We start from the raw sequence: 14077 nt of genomic DNA on the forward strand, positions 1-14077 counted from the left end.
TATTATATTTTATGTATATACCTTGCCACCAGACGCGCCTCACTTTGTCCAACAGTGAGAACTTGCTATTCGATGTCTTCCTGGAGGCAACCAAATACTGCAACGTCTCAGCGATAGCGCGGAAGAAATTTCAACGGTCGCGCAATCGAAGCGTACAGAAGAAAAGTACACAGGTTCTGAGTCGCCTAGCAAAGCGTCAAGTTCTGAGCAGCATTTAAACGCGCGTGCTTTCCGGTCGTCGGCTCCCTTTCGCGGGGCATACGCTGAATGGAACTGTTGCGGCTTCTACCCCGCGTAATGGCTTTCCGCGGGCCGCCGTCATCTATAAGCGATTAGCTGACTCGTCGCCAGCGCGGCGCGTTCTTCCGCGAACGAAGCGCGCCCTTCTTGGAAGGATGCAAACAGAAACGCGACGATAAGCGGAGGACGAGATCGTCGAGCGGGCGCGGTGTTCCCTCGTAGTGGCACACAGCGTGCGGCAAGGGCGCAATCACCGCTTGCGGCAGAGGAGGGGTCACTGCGGCGAACTAGGGGAGAGGAGCCACAACAACCCAGAGCCGTGAAAAACAACTCGCATCGCAGGTGCAGTGAACGGGATTGCGACACGGCGCGCCCTTGCAAGACGCCGCACAGACGGCGACGTGCCCAGTTGGCTGAGCGAGAAAGAAGACGCCGCAGCGCGTGCGTTCAGGTCGTCCGTCACGGATCCGAGACTGACGGCGCGTACAAGTATGGCCGGACTGTTATTGTCGCTGGTGTTTCTAACTGGACGTTAGTACCTTTCATTGGACGTAAATCCCGAGGCGCAACTTCTTTAGTACACAGTGCGGTGCGCATGGCTGACGAGCACACCGAGTGGAGACACCGATCATATACAACCAAGACCGTTCTCAGATGCCATGGGCAGGCAGACCAGGGCGACGGCTCGGAGAGAAGGCCAGTTCCTGCGCCACTTACCACTTCATCGCAGGCGTAAGAAAAAGAGACGCGCCCGCAAGGAAGCGGAGGAAAGAGAACTTTCTATGGAAGCGTCGCAAAGGCCGACATTCACCGTTCAGCTCAACGTCTGGCTTCTCAACCAAAAGAAAAAGCGCCTCACATCGCAGGGGGACGAAAGCGGCACTGAAGCGAGAAGGGACATGTGACTTGCCCTTGAAACGACCTCGGAGTGTTTACGAAAGCGCCAACTTATTGCGGTCCAGCCCCGGAGGGCAATCCAGATAGCGGGCCGGCGATAATCCGGCTCAAACCCCCTTGAGCCGCTAGGTTCGGCAGACGTGAGCTGGACCCCATTAACGGAACGAAGGCCCGGCTACAGCCAACCAGCGTGCAACGCAGCCTTATTGCATGGCGGATACACATGGCGTGCATTAAGTCCCAAAAGCAATACCCAGAGAGAACGTTGGTCGCGCTGCCCGCTGCCTAGACGTACGCATTCAGCGTTAGCCTTCGTCCACGTTCCGAATTACTGCGGATTCTCAACGCACGAAGCAATGGCACACGTAACAGTGGTACTTGTGCTATGTATTGACAGCAAGCACGAGCCAGCCTGCAGGGTCAGTGTGTCACGCACAGCTGTTAACTATATACGGCCTAAGCGCTTTATTCTAATGCGATCAGTGCTGGCTAAAACGATGCGTACATTCAGTTCTATAAGCTTTCATGTTTCACTGGTTTACGCATACTACAACAGTTCTAAGACAAATCGGCCAACTGGGAATATCATTACGGTCTGCTTCACAAAAGTCCTCAGGTTTTGGAAATATCCATTCATTACCCCTACCGCAACGGTAGTCTACCTGACGCTACATACTATATGAGTAGGCGCTGCGGACAAGAACGTGCCTCGTTTTAGAACAGCGCAAAACGTCAAAAGAACGAGAAGAAACGGGGATGGGACAAGCGTCGAAATAACCACTAGCTCGCCAACTGTTTTGTTGTAAAATATGCCTTGCAGTGTCCCGAACATGGTGCGCTTCGTTGTAGTGGATCGTGGGAATCCGAACTGCAATTCAATTCAATTCTTTATACACCATCATCATGAGGATGTTGGGTGCGTCGACAAAAAGCCAGAAGAAAGGCTTGACAGAGGTCGACGCACCCTACAATGACTTTGACAACTGACTGACTGACTGACTTGAATGACTTTGACGCACCCTACAATGACAATTGCTGATGACCGCTTGCGCAGTGGACGACATTGTCGCTGGCCAGCTAAAGAACATTGCATGCCGGCGGCACGGTATTGTTTTGAAAGACACACAGTGTGGTCAGTCAACGACCTGAAAAAGTTGCGCATAGCAAGATTTACGCTCAGCAGAGGAGGCATATTTTCGTCCTCTTCGCGACACCAGGTTACACGAGAAGCTTGCAACTTACTCTACAGGCAGCGATCGAAAGGCCGGTCGGGAGTGCTCCATTTATACTTCTCGGCGCAAAGGTCATTTAGTAAGCGACAATTAATTAAAACGAAGATATACAGATGGCCGCACTACACCGCTCATCGCAAAGATAATGAGACAACGAAGCCACGTTGCTGGAGGAGGAAACAGAACCCCAGGTTTCGGCATGCTCAACATCGGTGCGTTGCCGCATCGCGCAGAACTGCAATGTTGCCCGAACCATAAATTGTGCAAACCGTAAGGAATCGACGGCTACAGTAACTCTGCTGGGAGACACGGTTCATTTATACCTGCACTTGATTCCATACCTAAGCCAAAACACCCTAAAACACGCTTACTCCGCGACACGATATTCAGCACGGAGTTTTCCGCTAACTCCACGACGATCACTGTTCACGTTTACTTGCTATAGATGCTGATGTTCACCTTAGTTGTTACTGCTAGCTGATGTTCATCTATGTGCACCTTAGATGCTAGATCCTGCAACGGCACACTTGAGTGTGAGCCTTCCAGCGCTTGTCAACAGCCAGGCGAGAATACTCAAGACAGGCAGGGAAAAAAAAAAAAGAAAAACGAGGACAGCCTGAAGATCCGTCAATGCCGTATGTTTAACGAACCCTGCCAGTGGCGAGTTAAGGTCGCACGACAAATGGACCACATTTGCAAACTATACGCCCCCGGTGGGCCGACAAAATACACGCGAAAAAAGTACCCTTTTTCCAGTGACGATTTCGCGATAAGACGACTCTTTGCTCTTTTTGGCCTCGCTATTTTTACTTGGGGTATATAGTTTACGCACGTCACCGACCCGTATGGATACTAGTCCCCGTTGCTTCATCACGAACGATGCGCGCTCCCGACAGATTAGACACGCCAGAATTGCGAAACAGAGTCTGCTTAAGCACCAAAGAGCGGCCGCAAACGGCATTTGCGAGCAGCCGCGGTTTCTGCGAACGACTTATGATAGTGAGAAGAACCACGCTCGCATTTCCTCCCCGCGTTTGTTTCGCCCCAGCAGAACAAGATGGGACACGACGGACGAAAGGGCGATAGGGCAGACCACTAGGCCCAGCAGACGGAGTATCTTCTCCGTTTTCTGCTTTGACACTGATCGATCACCTCCGCCTGCTGCATTCTCGGCAGCGACATCAAAGACAGCGCCGGCCAGTGGAAGTGCCCCGATGGACCGCGCCCTTGCGCCAACCAGGTGCAGCCGAGGCGCTTACCGGCGCCTGTCCATATCAGAAGCACTCGCCGCATCGCCAGTGAAAACGGCCGAATCTTATCAACGTGGCCAGTGATGAGCCACAACACGGCGGCGAGGCTAATGAAACGTGAACTACCCCCAACACCGCCAGTGCCGTAGGAAAACAGAGGGCGGCACCACATGATCTGGAAACCCTTGGCGTGCGATGATGTCACCGTGAGTCGGCGGTTACGACTACATAATTAGAGGCTACTTGTTCCACGAATCGGACGTTTTGAGTGGTTAGCACAACGTAAATGACTGCGCCTTAAGTTAATAGAACGGTCTATACGTATTTCGTGTGCCTCAACTCCTGGCGATAAATGCATTACAGACAAGCACATGTGCTAGGATGCAGTCATCACAATGACGTGATGCAACCCCCGCAGAAAACCGCAGATCGAAAAGTGGCTGCCGGTTAAGCACAAGGGCGTCGCCAGAGGTGCGAACACGACAGAGCGGGGCCAAGAGCACCACGTGAGTCAACGGGAGGGCGACGCCTGTGTGGGCCATTTCAGACCAAGATTCCTAATCCGTTCCAAGTCACGACGCTGCGTGTTAGTCGAAAGTGTTTTGTAGAAGTACACTGTGCGCACGCAAAGGTACAACTGTGTGTGCCCTTGCGCTACTCCGCACCTGCCGCGCTGCATTTAGAACGCGCGGTGCCCCCAGCGGATCACGAGTGCGTTGCGTCTCCGAGCGAGCCGTACGGCGCTCCAAAGTCACGCATCGCTTTGCAATGCAAAGGTAATCTACCAAGCAGTACTGATGCACGCTCCAGATGGTACACCTTTCTGACTGTCGCGCCGACGACAGCCACGATCAAGCGTCGCACGCTCACGAGAGAAAGCGGATCACAACTGGTGCGGAACTGGGACCCCGCGCCTCGGCTCAAGAGCAGAGCGGCAGAAAAACTGACCGAAGGCAGCCAGAATGTCATGCAAGGAAGAAAAATGTGCAGCGTGCGCACGTTGCTGGCGTCACGGACTTCAGCCGGCTCCTGCGCGCAAACATAACGCACTCACGCGGGGAAAATATCGTCCCTGGCCGACTGCGACCGCAGAACAGACTCAAAGGTGGCCGTAAACAAACGAGCGAAGGCCAGCGGTGTAAAGCTAAACTTTAAGACAGATGACGTCACGAGCCCTTCCTGAAACGGTGGTATGAAAGTGCATATCATCGAGTGACAGGGACACAAAGGTCTTCCATCAGTCGACAACCAGACGTTAGTTCTGAACTGTGGACAGCAGAAATGCTCATGCGTTGAACTCGCGCATATAGCCTGGTTTTCGCATCGCGCTGAATTCCTTGCTTGTAACCAGACATGTATTTTAGCGCGATCAACACTGAATACGTGTGCGCGAACGAAACTACCGGTTAACAAAAAGCTCAAAGTATGATGATGACAGCAAGATGGGTTTGTTTTTTTTTTCGTTATCCTCCACCACCGGAGCATTTTTAGCATCAACATAAGGAAACATCGGCTTTGATAGTCGACTAGAGATGCAGGTCAAAAGATATTACGCGAGCTTTGCCCACCTTGCTTTCTTTTTCTCGACTTTTTAGCACTATATAAAGTGCTATCGTGAAAACGAGATGAATATCTATACAAGTGCTTTTCCTTTCTTAATCATAATTTTTTGACCATGCCGTGAATACCAGTAGTCGGATGAAGGGGACAACCCCCGCCAGCTCTGCCGTACGCGGGCTCACCACACGCGCGTAAGGCAGGAAGTTCGTGCTCCTCGCACGCTCGTGGCAGAAGAAGAGAAAGGCTCCTCAACACGACGCACCGTTGACGCAAACGCGACTTCGGGCTTGTGCCTCCGACCTACGGAGAAGTGCTGTGCTCCATATCGTTCCAGGCGGCTATTTCTGGCTGCTGCGTTGCGACAGCAAGAGGGCGACAGTTCATTCGGACAGCAGTGGCAAAGGAGCGAGGTGGGAGCGTGAAGCGCACACCGCTCGCTTTCGGGTCTTCGGGACGAAACGCTAGACGGGATCGACATATCGCGACGAGTTAGCGCGCGCTGCAGAAAGCCGTAGGTGCTAGTTCTGAACGACGTGTACGCAAGGTAAAATCAGTGGGGTGAGCACTAGCGCAGGGGTCGTCTTTTACGACAACGCCTCGCTATGTTCCGAGCACAGCGCCTGTTCCGTACACGACCGGCGTCCGGCTATTCAGTTTAGATACTGGCGACTGCTGGCGCAGGAAGAAAAAAAGAAAGGAAGAGAACGGGTCTTGCTGCATCTTTTTCAGAGCAGCGGCGCTACAGCGCTTGCGACATATTGCGCCACGCTCCTGGGTCCGCATTAACGAGGAAAAGAAAGCTTCAACGGTCCGCGCGTTCTCGGAACTGCGCCCGGCCAAGGTGACCCCTTTCGGCCGCCTCATCTGAGCGGCATTGCGGTCAACGGTGCGGCGGGCGCTGCAAGGTGCTCGAACCGACGTGAGCGTTGGCGCACTGCTCGCTAATTTACTGGTCCACATTGCGTGCGCTCAGTGCAGTCACCGAGAGGCGCCACGCATTAACATTGCGAGAACAACAACGTTCCGCACATCCCTGTCGGAACAATCGCAGCCGCAGGACGTCATTTGCTCATGCCCGACTGCTTCTCAAGGAAGACGTCAGTCACGGCTCAATTACTGGCGCAGCTTGTCGACGTCTAGAGGCACACACACATTGCAGACAGGTCCGCACTGTGACAGTGTATAGTCCCTTAGATCTTAGGTGATGATCCATACCCCTTGGGATGGATGTCATTGGCTCGAAAATAAGACACTTCCTTCTGACGGGCACTTTGTACTTTCTTCCTGGCATTAGAGCGAATACCAATTAAACTGCACGTTTGGCTGTAGCAACGTTCACAAGCTCAAGCATGCCACAAAGCCACTGTCGAAGCGAACACGCTTGCCCACCTGATAAAATCGCAGCTCAGAGTAGTCCACGAATCTCAGGAAGCGATCGGTCAGGTACTCAACGGGCTTCAGCAGTTGATCCCACACGCCAACTCGATCAATGAAGCTGATGAATTTCTGCAAAGAAAGAAAAATATATAGCGATAGTCAGCATACTAAGTACTTGTCGTTTAGGGCAACGCTATGCACTCTCAGATGTGACACAAAGCATTAACGCAATTCCGCGCAGGGCAGGGCTTCCTCTAGAGCGTGCGAAAGAATGCACTCGTTTATTGACGTGACACGCCCAATCATTCAATGTCATTGCAAGTGTTGAGCGGTCGAAGAGTGTCCGTTTATTAAGTGTGATCAACGCAGACGACGGTGGGCTGGGATATTAAGTGCCTCTCCGTGCGATAGTCGGCTGGCGTACAGCGGTACTGTCGCCCGCACTCTCCCGAACAGTAAGATCGTATACTGCACAGCCAAGTATATACGCTGATACTACGACAGGCTGCAACGATACGAAGAAAGAACGAAAGGGAACTTCTTCCTTTCGTGCCACACTTGCAGCAAGCCGAGGGCGAAAAGAAATACATAGCAGGCGGTATTATACATACTGCGGACGAACACTGTGGTTCAAGCACGAGGTTCGTATCAAGCAATGTGCGACGTGTCTCATTTTCCGCGATTCCGGGCAGCATTAAAATATATCCCGGATAATGTAGTATGCAACACGAGTCACGAACTAGTTAAATGAGTCCGTGAGTGGAAGCACGAAATTGTGCCCGGCGTATGCCAATGTTTCTCAGTGCGCGTGTCACGTAGCACCGGCGCGCTTTGGACGGAAAAACAAGCCGAAAAAGAAATAAGGACGCACAAAAATGATGCGGGGGAGGTTTGACCCGCGTGTCTCGGCCCTTCGTTTTTCGTCCCGTGTACAGTTCAGCGCCGCACACTTGGAATATCCCCCCCTCGAGGCTGGAGCAACAGCGGTACCCACAAGGCTGATCAATGAACGGCGGTGCCGGTCGATACTCTCGGCGGCCCTAGGGAGGCGGGACCACGTTGCCATGGCAGCACGCAGTGACCTTGAGAAACTGCTCCCGAGAGGAACCCAATTTAATTCCGCATGACGCGCCGCGACGACACATGCAGCCGCTTTTTCCTTTTGAGCAAAACGTCGTCGGTCCACATCGGTGGCGCACGCGACGACGAAAGCGCCCGCGGTGCGAGTGGAGCCCATTTCCGTAGTGCTCTTGGACGAAAGCAGGAAGAAATAAGCGATCAGCAGCGGCTTCAAAGGCAGAACCGCTATGGTCCGATAATATACAGATCCTCATTGTTTCGACACCTGCGGCTCGCACGCAAGCGCCTCAGCGCGAGAGTGTTGCGTTCCATCGCTCTACGAGAACGTGTTAGCCGCAGCAAGGAACTGAACCAACCACTGAAGGGGGGGGGGGGGGGGGGGGGGGAGAGAAAAGACGCTCCTGTCGACACGCGTGCTACAAGGCCGCTAAATTCGGGACGTAAACCGTGAACGTGCAAGCCTCCGTCGAGGGCATAGACGCGAGCCTCACCCACGCGTTCACAAGTGGCAATGTCAATTATGATGAAATTCCACGGTTCACTGTTTGCCTGCTATATTTATATGGTGCGGGCTGAGGCGTTTATTTTCATTTATTTACGTGCCTCAAAATAAAAATCAGAAAATGTTCAGTAGTGCGCCTAGGCGCAACGAAACTTATAAGAATTTCGCAAGAAAGTACAGCATTTATGCTGTCCTATCTTACACCTTTTGAGAATAGCAAGGGAAAATTCGATCAGCAGAGCCAAAACAATTTAATCAGCTAGGCTACGGGAGCCATATACACGCGGCACTCCGCGGAACTGTTCCGAATGCGACGAGAAAAACACATATTCCCAGAAATGTATTTTATTTCGCAAATACTACAACTTATTGCTGAAATTATGTACAACCCCTGACAAGGAATGCCACCCTAACGTTCTCTATAGGCTTTTCACAGTGGACCGCTGCTGAGTGAATAACATGTCGCCAAGTGTACTTCACTGTATGGAATTTAAGCAGAAGAAAAAAAAAAAAAAGCCCAGGACAGATGAATGATACGGCCATTCACGTGGCTACTTTCCATTTTTATCACGGCATAATTTAGTATAGTAGATAGCCGGTCAGAATAGAAGACCGTGAACGCCGGTGCAGTGGCTACTTGTGGCATGAGATCCCTAAAAGAGCGCTGTAAGATGAATGCTTCACAAGAAAGGCCCTAAGACGAATACGGCTGCTTGCACCGTTAGATGATAGGTACTGAAAGCATCGATGGAGCTTTTTCACTAAAGCATACCACAGAATTCAGGAGCGACTACATAACTGCGACAAATGCGGACACAGTTCTGGGCGGCCTCTTCCAGAAACTAAATTGCGCGAAACATTTTTGCGCAATGAACGACTGAATGCAACCACAATCACAGGAAATGATTTACGCATAGAGAGAAATGCGACGCTAGAGATATGTTCAAAAAAAAATCAATAGTGGGCTTTCCGTACCAAGATATGATTATGAGGCACGCCGTCGTGGGGGACTCCAGATTAATTTTGACCGCCTGGGGTTCTTTAACCTGCACCCAATGCACGGTAGACGGGCCTTTTTGCATTTCGCATCCATCGAAATGCGGCCGCCTTGGCCGGGATTCGATCCCCCGCCCCCTCGGGCTTAGTAGAGCCAAAGCCACTACGCCACCACGACGGGTAACTGTACAAAAACAATGGTACCAAAGGTAGTGACATCGCTGCAACAAAGCTTGAAAAAAAGACGCGGCGATATGAGAGAAACATAACTATGTACCCTATACCGTGCGGCAGGGCCCCATACAAACACAAGGCATTGAAGATTGCATGATGCGGAGAAAACGAGCCTGCCAGGACTAGCGAATTAAATCAGCGGGGACGTCACTTGCAACGCATACTACCTAGCAAACGAAGGCCGCCTACAAGGACGTCCTCTGCTTATACGCGCAATCAGGAAAAGCGCGTGGCGAAAGGGGAACGACTACGGGAGATATCTTGGTCAGCAAGCAGCCGAGAACTCGATCGGCTGCGTGACCTAAAACTGAGGTCACCAGCTGTGCCTACGGAAAGCGAAGCGCAGAATTTTGTTCTTTTGTGCCATAGTAGTGCAACGAAAAAGCAAGCTGCTCATTGCCACAAAGAGCGACAAAGTCCACCGTAGTGGCAAACACGAGCGCACCACCGCGTTGCCAGCAGCCGGTCACAAACGAGGCATTCCTGTGGCCACTACACAAGCCCACGGAGGCTGCAACACGAAAGAGCAGCAAGGCGAGGCCTTAACAGCGGATCTTTGGTTCTGGGCCGTTTCCAGGCAATCGTTGAAAAGAAAGCGAGCAGCGCTAAATGCCTAGACGACGCTTGACGCCAGCAAGCTACCGCGCGCGCATGTGTGTCAGTGCTTCGATGACATGACACCGTTCTTCGCTTGCGTGCTGTGTAAGAGATGTGCGTGTGCTGTTGGCGAGAAACACTTTGAAGGTGTAACTTCTGCGAAAGAGAAATTTCTTGGCAGTTTCAGTACGCAGCCTTCAAATAAATTCACGCACACACTTCTGAAGATATGTGTCCAGATCGTGAAGAACTGAAGCGTCTTCGCAGGTCATGCGTCCTGTGAACTTTTGGTGTTAACAGTACAACGATGCTCTTTCCTCTGCCGATGATTCGAGGACGCGTGCATTAGCTATATTTTCACAGATTCCGCACACACAAGGCATTTGCGGCGAATACCACAGTGGTTAAAACAAACGTCCACTCTTCAGCGACGAAGCAACTCCGGAGACGCCCTGTGCTGAGCTAGATCCTTGCGCCCGAAACCCAGGAAGGGTCACAGGAACGGTCGACACCGATTAATCACGGCCTTCTGCACGACAGACCGCAGAACGTCGGCCACGTCCAACCATTTTCCACGTCAAACTCAGCGTCCTGTCCGTCACGCAACGGGGCGGGCGCGCTCTTTTGGGCGAATGTGTCCAGACGCCCTCTCAACAGCGCAGCTTCCCCAGTGAGGTCCTTGCCAGAGCGGTCGCGATGCAGGATGCTTGAAAAGCGACCGAGCGTGCGGCATGCGAGGAGGTCGAATCATTTTGCGCCAGAGATGACGCCCTTTGTGCGTGGCCAGCGGGAGCGACGCTTTATGGAGACATGCCTCGTGGAGCGTGCATCCTGTGCCGGCGGCCGAGACGCGCAACACGCACACGGCATTGCTCGCACCTGGCTTCGCGAGCATGTCATGAAAGCGCCATCAAGGCAGCGCCGGCTCAGAACAGGTGCGCGGACTGTCCCGGCGCGCTCCGTCCCAGGGTGGCAGGGCCGAAGAGAGCGCTATCCGCACGGTTCGATTCTGTGAAACTTGTCGCCACCAATCAGGATTATATATATATATATATATATATATATATATATATATATATATATGTGTGTGTGTGTGTGTGTGTGTGTGTGTGTGTGTGTGTGTAGAGAGCGAGCGAGAGAGAGAGAGAGAGGGGGCTGTCCGGTTTTCGCAACCAGACCTACATGGTCAGGTGTTGCTTTTATGGCATGATCACCCGGCTCAGTACTAGCGCTTGAAAGGAACGAAACATATTCGGTCTTACCGTGAGAAAGAACGAGGCAACAGCTTCAAATCAGCACTCAAGTTTCACGCACATTACATCATGCATCTCAACTAAACCCATACTTAGTGTTTCCAGGCTGTGCTGTCCCGCCACCAACCATACACACAACCCACTACAACACAGCCCTCAGCTGAACGTTACGCTATAGTTTGGTAAATACTCTGAATGACAAATCACCGAGTTATCTCTGAACCAAACAAAAGCAGTAAAGCACCATGGACGCGATCTTTTGGGGAAATACCGGCCGCGATGTGACGAATTTCGCCGGTTCCAGTTCGTACAGCTTTCAACTTTTTGAAGTAGCAAACAAGGCTTGGTGGCTGTATTGTTTCTTCACAGGTCATTTTGGCGGCGGTTTAATGCAACACGTAACTGTTCTCGTGCAGACGAAAACCTAAGTTTCAAGCAGCAGGTGCCGCCGCAAAGCTTTCGCGGGCGCCAAAGAGCTTCGCCGTTCGCAGGCCTTCTTCCTCACAAGTAAAGCGATACAAGATTTCGACAGAAACCAACTGCGTCGACGTGATGGAATATTTCGTCATCACCGATTGATTTTAACGTCAGAAAGCAACACAAGCTATGAGAGACGCCGTAGTGAACGCTCCGGAACAATTCTGACCACCTGGACGAAGACGCACCTAACGCGTGGTGATCAAGCGCTTTGGCGATACGCACCCATCGGGCTGTGGTTGGTGAAGCCTTCCAAACAAACACTGAAAAGCAATGATGCTGTCGCCTACAAACAGAGCAATAGTGAAACGTGCAAAATTTCAAAGTGACATCGGCCAACTGAACGTGGCAGAACGGGGAAACTCGACATGCACCGTGAAGCGCTTGAGAAGTGGAATGCGTTGTCACGGCTCATACTCGACCACGCATGCGATCCACGCTTTACCCACGTGGCGACGCAAAGGTTCAGTGGAGCTGCACGGGCTTGCTTACAAAGAGTTCTTCGCGGCGAGCACTACAGCTGAAATTATGCAATGAAATTCTTATCTCCCTTCTGGAAAAGAATCGAGTTGTGTATGGCGGAGGAGGCTTAACTCGCTTTAAGCGGATGACACAATGACAGCAAGGCCGATGACACGCCAGTGAGTCACGCCGCAGAGTGTGTGCAGGTGCGACGGCCCCCAAAACAAAGTGACGGGCTTTGACGGCGCTCTGGAAGCCGCAGAGAGCGAGAGAGGCCCGACTGGCGGCGCCGCCGAAGTGGGTCAGGCCCGGCGGCCAAACCGGTTGACGGCGGCATCACTGGGCAATTCAAAGGCCATCAGGACACGCCGGGCGCAGTGCACAAAGACGGCGAAGGCCGTGCTCGCCGCCGGAGGCCAGGGACCTCCCGACGGGCGCCACCGGCCGCCGACGATGGTGCCGGATTAGGCGCGAGAAAAATTGCGAGAAAATCCAACTTTATGCGTAAACACGAGCTGCTCCCATTAAAAGTGCCATCTTCAGTGCCAGCTGGAATATTGGGCCTTGCACGGCAAATCCAACAGACTGGATTATACAATCACGAAGACAAGTCTCGACACCCACGGCTGCCTAAAGTAAAAGTATGTGCATCGGTCAGCTTTCACATTCAGCCTGAAATCGAGTGGTACAATTCATGTGTGTGTGTTCGACCAGGCCAGTCAAGGTCCTAATTCTAGGATGTCATATGCTCGAAAGCTCCTCTTGCGACGGTACGCGGTGGCGACACCTGTGACTGCCAGTCTCGCATGCCATCGCAATGCGCATTCCGATCATGTTCAGCCATCACAGGATGCACGGTGGACACGCGACGATGGCGTTCCGACACCGAGAACGATGCCGCGATGGTAGTGGAAAGTAATAACGCTCATCTACCGAAATGTACAATAATGAAGCCGCACAGGTTTAAATTGGCCCAGAGCTACGTCGTCTCTCAAAATTAACCTCGTGATTTGGGATGTATAACGCTAAACGTCACGTTTCCCCGTGAAGCACTGCTGCTTCGCCTGCTCAAACACAACGCATTGGCTTAGACTGTCGACATAAAGCAGGCAGCACATTCATGACTGTGGAGCGCTTGCCACCTACTAAATACAGCGCGCGGAACAACGCTACTTCGTGCGCAATATTTATCAATCTCAGCTTTGTACGTGTCTATAGAGCACGTGCTGATGGCAACCGGAAAGAGCGGCGGGCGGAGTGCGCACACACGAGTTAACGGCTTTCAGGGGCATGCCAACTCTCGTGGCACGGTTCCAAGAGCGCGCCGCGGGGCACCTCCAGACTGGCAGAAGCAAGACTGCGCAGTCATCTCGCACTGGAAAAGCACGCAGGTTACTCGTTTCCCAACCGCGGTCATTAGAAAACCTGCATGCTCTATCCAAGGCTAGGTTCCTTCTTAACGCGCACATCAACGACAGACTTACCAATCGCTCGCTATTTTTTTTTTTTTTTCGGGCCTCGCTTTCATCATGCTCGAAAAGCTATTTGCCGCGCAGTAAGTTACAAAAAGGCTCAGAGCCATACCTTAATGTACAGTGGTCGAAAAGCACCAATATGGCGTTCTCAAGCGCGAATCTGAAGCATTTTCCCTCCCTGTCCTTATGAGGAGCGCCTCAGATATACTGCAGCTTGTGGACGCCATAGCAGAAGCCATACACTTTATTATGCCAAAACCTTAGTTGAAGCTCCGTGTAAAATACGACTTCTACGTAATTGACTTCTACGACTTCTACACTAATCGTACGATTAGTGTAGAAGAGTGCAGTGCCTTGAAAGCGCATGATATACGAAGGCAAAGAAAAAGTAATTAGTCCATATTAGGGTACCCCCTTCGCTGCCTTTTCCCCCATTTACCTTCTT

The 14077-nt window shown here is 52.0% G+C and overlaps 2 protein-coding genes across 6 annotated transcripts in view; one reads left to right on the forward strand and one right to left on the reverse strand.

Moving 5' to 3' along the window:
• Kdm3 (Lysine demethylase 3) overlaps positions 1–14077 on the reverse strand; it is a 289432-nt gene that overhangs the window by 105646 nt on the left and 169709 nt on the right. For all 3 annotated transcript variants that reach the window (XM_050191064.3, XM_050191061.3, XM_050191060.3), the window contains exon 3: positions 6569–6685. In XM_050191064.3, coding sequence (XP_050047021.2) covers positions 6569–6685 — 117 coding nt within the window. The remainder of the gene's footprint in view (positions 1–6568; positions 6686–14077) is intronic.
• The window catches only part of LOC140216816 (uncharacterized), a 126051-nt gene that overhangs the window by 77144 nt on the left and 34830 nt on the right, over positions 1–14077 (forward strand). The gene's annotated exons all lie outside the window — the stretch shown is intronic.

Source organism: Dermacentor andersoni, chromosome 1 (genome assembly GCF_023375885.2).
Source record: "Dermacentor andersoni chromosome 1, qqDerAnde1_hic_scaffold, whole genome shotgun sequence".
In the NCBI taxonomy this organism is placed as follows: Eukaryota; Metazoa; Arthropoda; class Arachnida; order Ixodida; family Ixodidae; genus Dermacentor; species Dermacentor andersoni.